General features: G+C 45.1%; 1 protein-coding gene across 2 annotated transcripts in view; it reads left to right on the forward strand.

Moving 5' to 3' along the window:
* Positions 1–14,223, forward strand: part of LOC122927079 (FXYD domain-containing ion transport regulator 5-like) — a 50,740-nt gene that overhangs the window by 22,429 nt on the left and 14,088 nt on the right. For both annotated transcript variants that reach the window (XM_044278650.1, XM_044278651.1), the window contains 3 exons: positions 1,970–2,041; positions 4,588–4,665; positions 6,096–6,137. In XM_044278650.1, coding sequence (XP_044134585.1) covers positions 1,970–2,041; positions 4,588–4,665; positions 6,096–6,137 — 192 coding nt within the window. The remainder of the gene's footprint in view (positions 1–1,969; positions 2,042–4,587; positions 4,666–6,095; positions 6,138–14,223) is intronic.

Genomic DNA, 14,223 nt, shown 5'->3' on the forward strand with positions numbered 1-14,223 from the left:
GGAATATGAGACTTTGTAAGGAAAAAAGAGAAAAAAAAAAAATCATCATTTTCCGCTAACTTGTGACAAAAAATAATAATTCTAGGAACTCGCCATGCCCCTCACGGAATACCTTGGGGTGTCTTCTTTCCAAAATGGGGTCACTTGTGGCGTAGTTATACTGCCCTGGCAATTTAGGGGCCCAAATGTGTGAGAAGTACCTTGCAATCAAAATGTGTAAAAAATGGCCTGCAAAATCTGAAAGGTGCACTTTGGAATATGCGCCCCTTTGCCCACCTTGGCTGCAAAAAAGTGTGACACATCTGGTATCGCCGTACTCAGGAGAAGTTGGGGAATGTGTTTTGGGGTGTCATTTTACATATACCCATGCTGGGTGAGAGAAATATCTTGGCAAAAGACAACTTTTCCCATTTTTTTATACAAAGTTGGCATTTGACCAAGATATTTTTCTCACCCAGCATGGGTATATGTAAAATGACACCCCAAAACACATTCCCCAACTTCTCCTGAGTACGGCGATACCAGATGTGTCACCCTTTTTGCTGCCAAGGTGGGCAAAGGGGCACATATTCCAAAGTGCACCTTTTGGATTTCACCGGTCATTTTTTACACATTTTGATTGCAAACTACTTCTCACACATTTGGGCCCCTAAATTGCCAGGGCAGTATAACTACGCCACAAGTGACCCCATTTTGGAAAGAAGACACCCCAAGGTATTCTGTGAGGGGCATGGTGAGTTCCTAAAAATTTTTATTTTTTGTCGCAAGTTAGTGGAATATGAGACTTTGTAAGAAAAAATAAAAAAATAAAAATAATCATCATTTTCCGCTAACTTGTGACCAAAAATAAAAAGTTCTATGAACTCACTATGCCCATCAGCGAATACCTTAGGGTGTCTACTTTCCGAAATGGGCTCATTTGTGGGGTAGTTATACTGTTTGGGCATTGTAGAACCTCAGGAATCATGACAGGTGCTCAGAAAGTCAGAGCTGTTTCAAAAAGCGGAAATTCACATTTTTGTACCATAGTTTGTAAATGCTATAACTTTTACCCAAACCATTTTTTTTTTGCCCAAACATTTTTTTTTTATCAAAGACATGTAGAACAATAAATTTGGTGAAAAATTTATATATGGATGTCGTTTTTTTTGCAAAATTTTACAGCTGAAAGTGAAAAATGTCATTTTTTTGCAAAAAAATCGTTACATTTCGATTAATAACAAAAAAAGTTAAAATAAAATACCACCAAATGAAAGCTCCATTAGTGAGAAGAAAAGGAGGTAAAATTCATTTGGGTGGTAAGTTGCATGACCGAGCGATAAACGGTGAAAGTAGTGTAGTGCCGAAGTGTAAAAAGTGGCCTGGTCATGAAGGGGGTTTCACCTAGCGGGGCTGAAGTGGTTAAATCTCCCTGCCATGGCCCAAACAGCCTGGGGCTAAAATTCATTGCTTATAGGAACAGTTCAGACATGACCTGTATATACCGCAGTGTAAGGCCTGAGGGGGCGGAGCAGGACACATTTATTAAGATTGGCGTTTTGTACTCTGGTCCTAAATCTATTTCCCGCTGACGTCAAATGTTTCACAAATAATAACATGGAGCATCTCTTAATAATTGCGCTGCATCTGCGCAGGTCCGTGTACCAGAACTAAGGGGATCTGATGTAGATTTACAGTGTGATCCATGGCGGGTGGCATAGACTATTATAATACATGCGCCGCGCCGGCTTTAGCTGCCCCCTCAATCGCTCACTTTTGGAAAGGTATCCAGCAGGGCTTAAAACTTATAAAAAGTTGCAAACTTTTGCTCGTGTACAGCATACGGCAAATTCTGCAACTTTTTGATGCCAACTTTTTGATGATAAATGACCCCCCCCCCCTGTATGTATTTTACCTGGACTGTTCCTTTAAATTATTTTAGTGACCACAGTGGTCACTTGTAACGATTTTGATATTTCTTCTCTTGCAGCTTATTCTGACCTGTCACAAAACAGCACAAGCAATGACTCTACAGACCCCACGGCAACGACAAAGGGTCCAGGTGAGCAGATGCTGAATACCTCTGCAGTAGCCCAGAATAGGCTACTAGCGAAATATTCTTGTCATGTAATGTTATTTTATATGTTAATGCCTTGTGATAGGCCAACATGTATCTGTATGGATTAGTCAGGGTTAATAATCCTCTGTAGGGAGCAAGGAGGGACTTAGGTCCGCCCCTTGCTCACTCTAGTGCTAGTGGAGGAAGTGAGAGAAGCTATATGTGCTCACTCCTCAGAGGACTAGGCCTTCATCCCAGAGAACCACTATCTCTGAGAGATCCACAGAGAGAAAACCCTCTCTACTCTACAGTGCTCCTGGAAAGGAGAAAGGAAAGACCGAGAAGGTCCAGAATCTGCACGGCCGAGCACCGGAGTCAGTCAGTAAGGTATTAGCTGTTTAAGGCTCATAGACTTTACTGCAGTGAGAGAGGGACATTATCAATACACCCTTCACATTTGGAAACAGTCTGGTCCACCATATCTCAAATTCTGTACCCTCAGCTAGGAATTACAGTCACTTATTACAGCCAGCCTTAGATCCTGCAGCAAGAGACTTTGGAGGGATAGAGGGAAGGAAAACTACAACCCCCACCGTGGCCTATATCCTTACAATGCTATCTGGGAAGATTTGCACTGAGAATTGCTTGCAACTGTGTTTGATACCATTGGATGTACTACAACTCCCATTCTGCATGTTTATTTTCTACGTCTGGCCTGGTTACTGACTCCAGCACCATTCGCCGGCCACAGCACCTACATCTCCTGCCTTACACCCACACCAAACCCACAACACCAAGGTTACCCCAACTACAATCAGGGGGAGCTCCGATATCGGGATGTGCCCCGAGGGAAGAAAGGGTGTGCCCTACATTCACTGCATAACCCTAGGGAGCAGCAGTTCGAGGATTACCACTATCAATCATTATTGCTAGGGATGAGCGAATCGACTTCGGATGAAACATCTGAAGTCGATTCGCATAAAACTTCCCTTCAATACTAAATGGAGAGAGCGCTCCGTACAGTATTAGAATGTATTGGCTCCGATGAGCCAAAGTTATTACTTCGTAAAGTCTTGCGAGACTTTGCATAATATCTTCAGAAATTGATTTAGACTGTAAAAAAAACATTTCCCAAACTCGGGTTCGGTTCCAAGGTTCCACTTCGCTCATCCCTAATTATTGCAACCAGAGCCACTACCACCTTTCATTTTCGAAAGAACCTCTTAAAAATGAAAGGTGGAAGCTGATTGGTTGCTATGGGCAACTAAGACAGTTCCCCATTACACTAGTCTTGGTAAACCTACCCTTTGTGCTTCCATTCTTCACCTTTTTCAAAATCTCTGCTTGCTGTTAATGAATAGAGACATTCAGACACAGGGATGGAAGATCAGTACAGAACTAATACCTCTCACAGCTGAAGATTTGTTACAATTGTATGCAACGTAGACAGTCCTATGCTATCCAAACAGCCTGGTCTCCAGTCTAATACATTTTATCTGCACTGACACATTGTAACAATCTAGATTTGTGCTAAAATATATTGTCGAGGACTGTGAAAACTGGATATAAGTGATAGAGCACCTGTCAGCAGCGTCATCTCAGGCATGCTGTCTGGTAGGGTCGATCCTGCTGATTAAAATGACTCCTGTCTCATGAAAATCGGAGGTGGTGTTCTTGAGATAAAGACTTTTTATTATTTATGCAAATTAAGGCTTCAGTACACCGAGAGGCGTGGCCAGCACTGAAAAGCTGCAGTGCGCTAAAGGATAGGCTCCACCCCTCGGTGCACTGCAACCCTCATTTCCTTAAAGACTAAAAGTCTTTTTTCTGTGGAACCCCACAACCTATTTTCACAACGCAGATATTGTTTTGACCAGCAGGATCAACCCTACCCATCAGCATGTCTTGTTAATAGGATTGATCCTACTAAAACATGCCCTTTAAGTTCCCGACAAGTATTTTAATACAAAATCCGTAGCAGAAATCACTTGGATCTCTGCTGCAGACCTGCCCAAGGAATAACCCGTTTCAGTGCAGCTAAACCACCAGCTTTTATCCATAGTAATAAGTAGTGTCTTACTTTTTATTGCAGATTTTTATTTATTTTTTCACACAGACATTTTCCATGACATGTGAATGAGGTTGCAGAAATCCCATTCACATGTACAAGATGCAAAAAGTCACCAGATAGGAGTGGAATTTACACCACAGTTTTGAGTGTGAACTAATCTTTAGAGCTATGAAATATGAGTGGACTTTGACCATCTGGGTGCATGCAGCCTGGATAGGTTTACTGACAACAAGCAGAGATCTTAAAAAAGGCAATAAAATCAAACCCTGAAGACTAGACAAGCCCTTTATTTACACTCTGTATTACTGGTGGATTCAGGATTGGTAACATTATATCATGATTTTATATGGAAAATGTTACGAATCTTAGAAGACCCCAAACTACTGAGTTCTAAACCCCTGCTGGACCCCCCCCCCCCCCACATGACATATGAAGCTGCCATCATGTCATTAATATGTCATCTCATTACTTCGTACAGAATATTCTACAATCTTCGCGTTCACGGATGGAACCCGGTGGCAAGAACCAGATTCCACCAATAATACCAGGATCCGAGGTGAGAAGTGATGCGTCCAGCAGTGCCCCCTATACTTATACTTATATACACATGGAAGTCAACAAGAAGTTTGGAAGTGCTGTAAATGCTTTAGAGATGACTGCATTCCATAAAGCCATGGGATCTCATTTAAAGGGGTGTCGTATGAGGACAGCCCCTGTGTATACACCCAATTAGGACTGTGCCCACACTGTTTCCATTAAGCATAGAAATTACAAATATTTATTTCTCTATATAGAGGTGTACTTACCATTTAAGGGGTTGTCCGCTTCTTCACTATGGATGGAGGGGTCCAACCTCCCCAATCAGCTGGTTCAGAGTAGCTTTGGAAGTTGGTGGTGGCACTACACAGCTGCATCTATTGTGTAGTGGATAGAGCTGGTTACTGCAGCACTGCTCCCATAGAATACAATAGGAGCGGCGCTGCCGTATCCACTACTCAATGAACGAACATGTGCAGGCCAGAGCCAACATTCAGAGCTACTCTGAAACAGTTGATTGGGGGGTGCAGGGTGTCAGACTCCTGATATTGGCTGCCTGTCCTGAGGATAAGCCACCAATAGTAAAGGCGTGGACAAGCCCTATAAGACAGTGCCTAAGGGATGGTGAACTATGGTGCCCCGCAGCTCCTTAGTCAGATGGCTCTAGTGGTTGGTTCATGTCATGATGGTGAAAATGCTCCCAGTACTTTTGTCTGGCGTGATCTGATAATCCAGCAGAACGCTGAGTTGAAATGACAAGACTCCTCTGAGCCGTGGCCATTGCCGGAGAGAGTAGATAGCAGGTGCAGGGGTAGAAGCTTCATTCTAGGCCCTGGTTTTGAAGGGGGCCAACGACCCCTCTATCACATAAGCATTATAAATTGCACAAGGTCATGGGGGACTCTATGAAAGATTTTGCACCAAGGCCCAGGATTTGGCTCTCATGAGAATAATTGGGGTTATAGAGAATAAAATGAGGTAGGAAACCCCTCCAACACTTATGCTATTCATTGCCTGCAAAAAATTTCTTGGCTCGTGAAACAAAACGTACATTGATATGGCATGATATCTAGTGAAAGCAGCGCCCTCCTGTGGACACAGCAAGATAATTATCCAGTGTAGATCCTGGATAAAATTCTTTTTGAAAAGTCTTGTATGAGATAAGAAAAAAAAAACATGCCAGCTTTATTCTGCAAACAGCGCCACTCCTGTCGGCAGGCGGTGTCTGGTATTGCAGAATTCTTGTGACCAAAGCTTGAATGGCAATAATACCAGGGGCAGCCATGGATCAGCGCAGCGTCAGTCATGTTTTTTTGATCTCGTGCAGCAATGTACTCTCTCCGTAAGATGATGAATGATCCGCTGAGATTAATGAGAAGGATGGAAGTGCTGCAGAGAGGAGGCAACAATGGCATTCATCATCTAATAAAAACCTTCTTTACATTTCAGACGAAGCGAAAATAAAAGAACAAGATGATAGGTTCATCTACGGTGAGGGAAACCTTACTGATCTTCTTGTATTATGCAGCACAATTAATTATGTTATTATTATTCTTATTAATTACTATTATTAATTATTATTATTTGCTGCTGTTATTACTAAGCTGTATCATCTTTATTGATAACTAGCAGAAGGACCCGGCTTCGCACGGGAATATTTCATCTATTTCATTTCATGTTTGTGTGTGTTGTTAAAAGATATTGACAGTGTCCCCCATAACAGTGACCTCTACAGCACCCTGCCTCTTAATACTGACCCCCCCCCCCCCACAGTGCCTTAAAATGGCACCTCCACAGCAGCCCATCCCCTTAACTTTGACCTTCACAGCAGCCCGCCCCTTTAGCAGTGAGTTTCACAGCACCCCGCTCCCTTCACATTGACCTCCTCAGGGGCACGCCCCCTTAACAGTAAGCTATACAGCACCCTGCCCCTTAACACTGACCTCCATAGGGTACCATCCCCTTATCTGTGACCTCCACTGTTCCCTGCCCCTTTAACAGAGACCTCAAAAGCACCCGTCCCTTTAACAGTGACTGCCATAGTACCCCATTTCCTTAACAGTGACCTCCACAGTACCCCGCTCCCTTATCAGAGACCTCACAGTACCCTGCTGACTTAACGGTAACCTCCACAGCAGCTGCCCCTTTAATAGTGGCCCCTGCCCCTAAACAGTGACCTTCACATCGACCTGCCCCCTTTAACAGTAACATTCACAGTGAACACCCCTATAACAGTGACCTCCACAGCAGCTGCCCCTTACATAGTTGCCCCTGCCCCCTTAACAGTAACCTCCACAGTGCCCATCCCTTTAGGGCTAGAGCTACATGACAACATGTGTCGCACGACATTTTGTCTTACTGGCTTGGGTCTGCGTTTTCATTAGCTCGAGCAGCAGCCATGCATTTTGCTGCAGGAGTCTTGCGTCCAACTGCAGTTTTCCTTTTTGGAGGCATGAGGAGTACCGTAGTTTAAAAATGTTTCAATTCATAAGAATGCTGACATCCAGTATAGGTTTAGTCTATTTATGGCTATGTTGTTATGAAAACCTGGACCTGTGAACTGCTAAAACCTGTGATCAGTTGTTATGGAAACCTGGAGTAGGACCTGCGAGCTTCTATTAGCTGATAACGGACAGGTGACCGTGTGTATGGCAGTTAGCATATAAAGAGAAAGACTTGCAGGCTTGTATTGGCTAATGCAGGTAATTTTTTATGAATATCTCAGGAACAATACTTCATAGAGAGCTGAGACCCAGTCTAAAACCTTCCCAGACACCTGATGTACCTGTGTGCCAAATTTGGTGAAGATCGGTCCAGTCGTTTGGTCGCGCATAAAGAACAGACAGACAGACAGAAACTCACTTTTATATACAGTATATAAGAGACTAGCAGAAGGACCCGGCTTCGCACGGGTATATTTAATCTATTTCATTTGATGTTTCTGAGTGTCGTTAAAAGATATTGACTAGTGTTGATCGAGCATGATCGACCGAACACCATGCTCGAGTCTCCTCCATGCACGTTTCTTGGCTGCTACTCAGCCAATAAATGTCCAAGTAAGTACTGCCCTCACTGTAATGCCAGTAGCCATGTTGGCTACTGGCATTACAGTGATTGGCTGGCCGGAACGCATCATCGGGTGCTATATAGCACCCAAGGACGCATGTTCGGCTCATTCGTAGCCAGGGAGAGCTGAGCATAGGAAGGGATAGAGAGTGTAAGGAGTGTAATTGAATATGTTTTCTGTACAAAAACGTTTCAGAGACCCAAAAGTCCTTGTAAGGACTATTGTGTGTGACAGCAGCAATATATGTTTGTAGCACATCCTGTGCTAAATACAGTGTAATAGGCCGCTGCGGACAGTTAAATTATCCGCGCCACATCTCCTGTTTAAAGTGTGTGCATCCCTAAAATATCAGTGACATCTAGAGCACTTTTTCCGTAGACACTGCGAACAGTGACATTACCTGTGGTACCTGTCCTGTATAACATTTCCTCATCACAAATACCTTTGTAATTTTTTTGCACATACACTTCCAAATCCTACGCTACTGTACGTGTCACATACTTTCAAGCATATATCACATTTAAAATTAAGAAGGCGAGCAGTAAGGGACAAGGAAGTGGCCGTGATGCTGATGGTGCATGCAGAGGCTGTGGCCTTGGGCGCTGAGAAACTGTGCCTGCTGCCAGAGCACAAGAAAAACAATCCTCCACGATACCTAGCTTCATGTCACAGTTTGCAGGGCAGCGCAGGACAACGCTTGCCAGTCAGCCGAGTGCGAGCAGGTGGTCGGTTAGATTTCAGCAGATAACGCTTGAAGAGGGACATGAGATCTTGTGCCCTGATTCCCAACCTCTTGAGCATCCACAGTCACAAGAACATGACGGTGGGAAACGTCAGTTAGTGTTTAATTAGGTGGATGATGATGAGACACAGTTGCCAATGAGTCAACCGCAATTATTGTCTCAAGAGGTTGATGAAGAGGATGAGACACAGTTGTCAATCACTGAGGTTGTGGTTAGGTCAACAAATTAGGAGGATGATCAGAGTGAGGAAGTGAAAGAGGAGGTGGTGGACGATGAAGTCACTGACGCAACCTGGGAAGGTGGAAAGCCGAGCGAGGACAGCAGTACAGAGGGAGCAAACTGTTCCACAGAGCACCCCCTTGCGGAAATCTCCCTTGCCAAGGGGTAGATGTTCCGCAGTATGGTGCTTTTTTGAGGAAAGTGCGGTCGACAAAAGAATAGTAGTTTGCACCCTGTGCCATACGAAAATGAGCCGGGGCGTGAACACTAGCAACCTCACCACCACCAGCATGATCCGCCACATTGCATCCAAGTACCGTAATAAGTTGGACGAACGCCTAGGTCCACAATCTGTGTCTGTGGATCACACCACTGCCTCCTCTTCCTCTATGTTATGTGCTGGACAATCCACTGTTGAAGGCGCAGGTCCGGATGCCTCCCGCTCTGCACCTGGACCTTCACAAGCACCATCAGCGACCACATCCACTTCCATGTCCCAGCGCAGCATCCAAATGTCCTTACCCCAGGCCTTTGAATGCAAGTTAAAATAACCAGCCCCCCACCCACAGGCCATAGCACTAAATTCGTAACTTTCCAAATTACTGGCCCTGGAAATGTTGCCATTTAGACTTGTGGACACTGAGGCCTTCCGCAGGCTGATGTCGACAGCCGTCCCGTGTTACGCAGTTCCCAGCCACCACTATTTTTCAAGGTGTGCCATGCCCGCCTTACACCAACATGTGTCCGGTAACATCACACGTGCCCTGACCAACGCAGTTACTAGGAAGGTCCACTTAACCACGGACCCATGGACAAGTGTATTTGGCCAGGGACGCTACAATTCCCTGACGGCACACTGGGTGAATGTTGTGGAGGCCGAGAGCGAGTCGTACCCTGGGATGGCACAGGTGCTACCGATGCCAAGGATTGCAGGCTCTACTTCGATCAGGGTTTCCACCAGCACCTACATTAGAGGCTTCAAACCCCACTTCTCCTCCTCCTCCTTCACTTCCACCTCCGAATTATCCGTGTGCAGCACCAGTCAGCCATCAGTCAGTAGCTGGAAGCAGTGTAGCACTGCAGTGGGGAAGCGGCAACAGGCCGAGCTGAAGCTGATATGCTTAGGGGACAAACAGCACACCGCCGCAGAGCTGTTCCAGGGGATAAGAGACCAGACTGAGCTGTGGCTCTCACCACTAGAGATGGCCTTCATTTCGCAGCGAACTTTGCACGTTCGGGATTCGCCAAACATGCGAACATATAGAGATATTTGCGCCTGCCATATTATTTTATATTGTGAAGAACTTTGACCCATGACACATCCATCAGGTGGTACAGGACAGCCAGTTGAGATGTTTCAGCACATGGACATACCCGCACCCTCTAAAAAAAAAACGACCTGGCAGACATTTTACATTCAGTCTTTTGCCAGTGTAGGGAGAGGTTGCTGTGTGAAGCAGGGACAGACTGTTAGGGCCAAAAACGCTAGCTAATAGGGCCACAAAAGTCCTTTTAGGCACTGGTATAGGTGTGCTATCGATAGGTGTGACATACTGAGGGGTGTAATATACTTATTATATACTTTCTAACATAGAAAGTATATTATAGTGCATTTGTATTGTGCAGAAGAAGGTATATTACACCCCTGCCTCAATCAATATTTTTGGGGGGCAACTGGTAAATCACACAAATAGAAATTATTTGTTCCAGTAATTTCTATTTGTGTGATTTACCAGTTGCCCCCCAAAAAAATTGATTGAAGCAGGGGTGTTAAAAACCAATAATATACTTTCTATATAGTGCATTTGGGTAGTGCAGCATTGGTTTGCGGTTTTGCTGCATTACCGCATCTACACAGAGTGACAAACGCTATTTGAACCAATATTTTCTACTGGTGTGATTTACCAGTTGCCCCCCCCAAAAAAACGATTGAGGCACGAGTGTGATATACCTTCTTCCACAAATACTGTTCTTCTATAGGGACTTTTGTCACAGGGTCATGTTGAAAATTACAGGCGACTATTTTGCGCATGCGCATACGCGAAAACTACATTGCCGTATGGAGATCGCAAATTCGAATAATACATCTGGTATGTCACTGTCCATGTTGTGGGACTATTTGTGCACTTCTAGCAATTATTTGGTGGCTGCAAATTGACCTGAAGGTTTTTCAGGTTTACCTGCCATTCAAGTCTATGGGGCCCGCTGCGATGACACGCGGTTCGCGAACATTTCAGCGTGAACGCGCATTCGCGTTCGCGAACCGTCCCGCCAATGTTCATCCATTACTACTCGCCACTCAACCTACAACGAGGCATGTTTTTGTCTGATAATGGCCGTAACTTGATGGCGGCAAGCTCACACACATCCCATGCCTAACCCACGTCTTAAACTTAGTGGTTCAGTGGTTTCTCAAAACCTATCCCAATTTGCCTGAGCTACTGGTGAAGGTGCGCCGCGTTTGTGCACATTTCTACAAGTCATCGACAGCTTCAGCCGGTCTGTCAACCAGCTGTTGTGCGACGTGAACACGCGCTGGAACTCCACATTTCACATGTTGAACTTCTCATCTATCATTCCTCTGGTGGAGAGGATGAGCAAAATGGTGCTATACCAGGAGGTCCTTGTGGAAGAATTTCCTTGGCCATCCGAGGAGGGGAGACAAGGGAAACACACGCCTTTACAGAAAGCTGCCCCTTAATACTGACCTCCATAGCGGACCATCCCCTTAACTGTGACCTGCATAGCAGCCTGCCTCTATGCTTGGCCAGAGGTCCAGTTTTAGGCCGGACAATCTGGCTTTCAGACTCTCTGTCCTCCGTCTGGCACTGTGCTGTCTGAGCGTGAGCTGCAGGGAGAAATTCACCCTCACTCCCACCCCTGCAGCTGACAAGTTGATTTTAACTTCATTTTTTTAATCCCTGTTGGCTGAGCAGTGGGAGGGGGTGTGGTCTATCCGTCTCAGGGGCGTGTCCTTTTGAAAAGCTCACTCTAAGACAGCAGCACTGTGCTATCTTAGTGTGAGCTGCAGGGAGAAAGTCACCGTCCCTCCCACCTCTGCAGCTGACAGAACTTAGACTTAACTTCATTTTTTCAATCCCTGTCTGCTGAAGTTTGGGAGGGGCATGGCCTAACCGGATCGGAGGTGTGGCTTAGTGGGACCTAGAAGTGGATTTTTAACTTCATTTTTTCAATCCCTGTCAGCTGAGGAGTGGGAGGGGGCATGGCCTAACCTGATCGGGGGCATTTCCTTTTGAACAGCTCACTCTAAGACAGCAGCACTGTGCTGTCTGAGTGTGAGCTGCAGGGAGAAAGTTACCATCCCACCCACCTCTGCAGCTGACAGAAGTTGATTTTTAACTTAATTTTTTTCAATCCGTGTAGGATGAGGAGTGGGAGGGTGTGTGGCCTAACAGGATCTGGGGCGTGGCTTAGCGGGACCTAGAAGTAGATTTTTAACTTCATTTTTTCAATCCCTGTCGGCTGAGAAGTGGGAGGGGGCGTGACCTAATCAGATTGGGGACATGTCCTTTTGAACAGTTCACTCTAAGACAGCAGCACTGTTCTGTCTGAGTGTGAGCTGCAGGGAGAAAGTCATTGTCCCTTCCACCCCTGCAGCTGACAGAAGTTTAACTTCATTTTTTCAATCCCTGTTGGCTAAGGAGTGGGAGGGGCGTGGTCTAATCGGATCAGAGGCATGGCTTAGTGGGGCCTGGGGGTGGGGTTTTAAGTCTGTCTTTTGAGGATGGCCTGAATGGCCACCCTACCTGCCCCCTAAACTGTGAACTCCACAGCACTCTGCTCCCTTAACAGTGTCATCGACAGCGCCCTGCCCCTTTAAATCTGACCTACAGCAGTGAAGAAAAATGGTTGAGCTGTTATAGAAACATAGTGTAAAACTGTGTCTATGTGGAGACGAAGGAAGGACCTGCGAGCTTCGAAGGACCTGCGAGCTTCCATAGGCTGATAAGGGACATGTGACCGTGTGTATGGCAGTTGGGATATGTGTGAAAGACAAAGCTAATACAGGTCATATTTTAGGAATATCTCAAAAACGGTACGTCCTAGAGAGCCGAGAGCTGGTCTAAATCCTTCCCAGACACCTGATGTACCTGTGTGCCAAATTTGGTAAAGATCGGTCCAGTCATTTAGTCGCGCATAAAGAACAGACAGACAGAAACGTATTTTTATATTATAGGAGACTAGCAGAAGGACCTGGCTTTGCACGGGTATATTTCATTGTGTGTATCTAATCCTATCCTGTGATACTGCCTGCTGAGCTGTGTATCTAATCCTATCCTGTGTGATACTGTCTGCAGAGATGTGTATCTAATCCTATCTTTTGTGATACTGTCTGCTGAGCTGTGTATCTAATATCTTATCCTGTGTGATACTGCCTGCTGATCTGTGTATTTAATCCTATCCTGTGTGATACTGCCTGCTGAGCTGTGTATCTAATCCTATCCTGTGTGATTCTGTCTGCTGAGCTGTGTATCTAATCCTATACTGTGCGATACTGCCTGCTGAGCTGTGTATCTAATCCAATCCTATGTGATACTGTCTGCTGAGCTGTGTATCTAATCCTATCCTATGTGATACTGTCTGCTGAGCCGTGTATCTAATACAATCCTATGTGATATTGTCTGCTGAGCTGTGTATCTAATCCTATACTGTGTGATACTGCCTGCTGAGCTGTGTATCTAATCCAATCCTATGTGATACTGTCTGCTGAGCTGTGTATCTAATCCTAGCCTGTGTGATACTGTCTGCTGAGCCGTGTATCTAATACAATCCTATGTGATACTGTCTGCTGAGCTGTGTATCTAATCCTATCCTGTGTGATACTGTCTGCTGAGCTGTGTATCTAATCCTTGCTCAGTTGTGAATCTAATATCTTATCTTGTGTGATACTATCTGCTGAGCTGTGTATCTAATCCTATCTGGTGTGATACTGTCTGCTGAGCTGTGTATCTAATATCCTATCCTGTGTAATACTGCCTGCTGAGCTGTGTATCTAATCCTATCTTGTGTGATACTGTCTGCTGTGTATCTAAGTCTATTGTGTGATACTGTCTGCTGAGCTGTGCATGTCATCGTGTATCCTTAGCCTAAAGCTGACTTACAGCAGTGAAGAAAAATGGCTGGGTTATTATGGAAACCTGGAGTAAAACTGTGTGTATGTGGAGACTAAGAGCCTGCAAGCTTCTATTGGCTGATAAGGGACATGTGACCGTGTGCATGGCAGTTGGGGGCTGGTATTGGCTAATGCAGGTCATTTTTGGGGAATATCTCAGGAACGATACTTCCTAGAGAGCTGAAACCCAGTCTAAAACCTTCCCGGACACCTGATGTACCTGTGGGCCAAATTTGGTGAAGATCGTTCCAGTCGTTTGGTCGCGCATAAAAAACAAACGTCCAGATAGACGTCCAGAGAGACAGAAACTAATTTTCATATATATAAGAGATATTCACACTACTACTATTACTATATTCTTAGTAGCAGAAGGACCCGGCTTCACACGGGTATATTTCATCTATTTTATTTAAT

The sequence above is a fragment of the Bufo gargarizans genome, chromosome 2 (genome assembly GCF_014858855.1).
Source record: "Bufo gargarizans isolate SCDJY-AF-19 chromosome 2, ASM1485885v1, whole genome shotgun sequence".
Classification (NCBI taxonomy): Eukaryota; Metazoa; Chordata; class Amphibia; order Anura; family Bufonidae; genus Bufo; species Bufo gargarizans.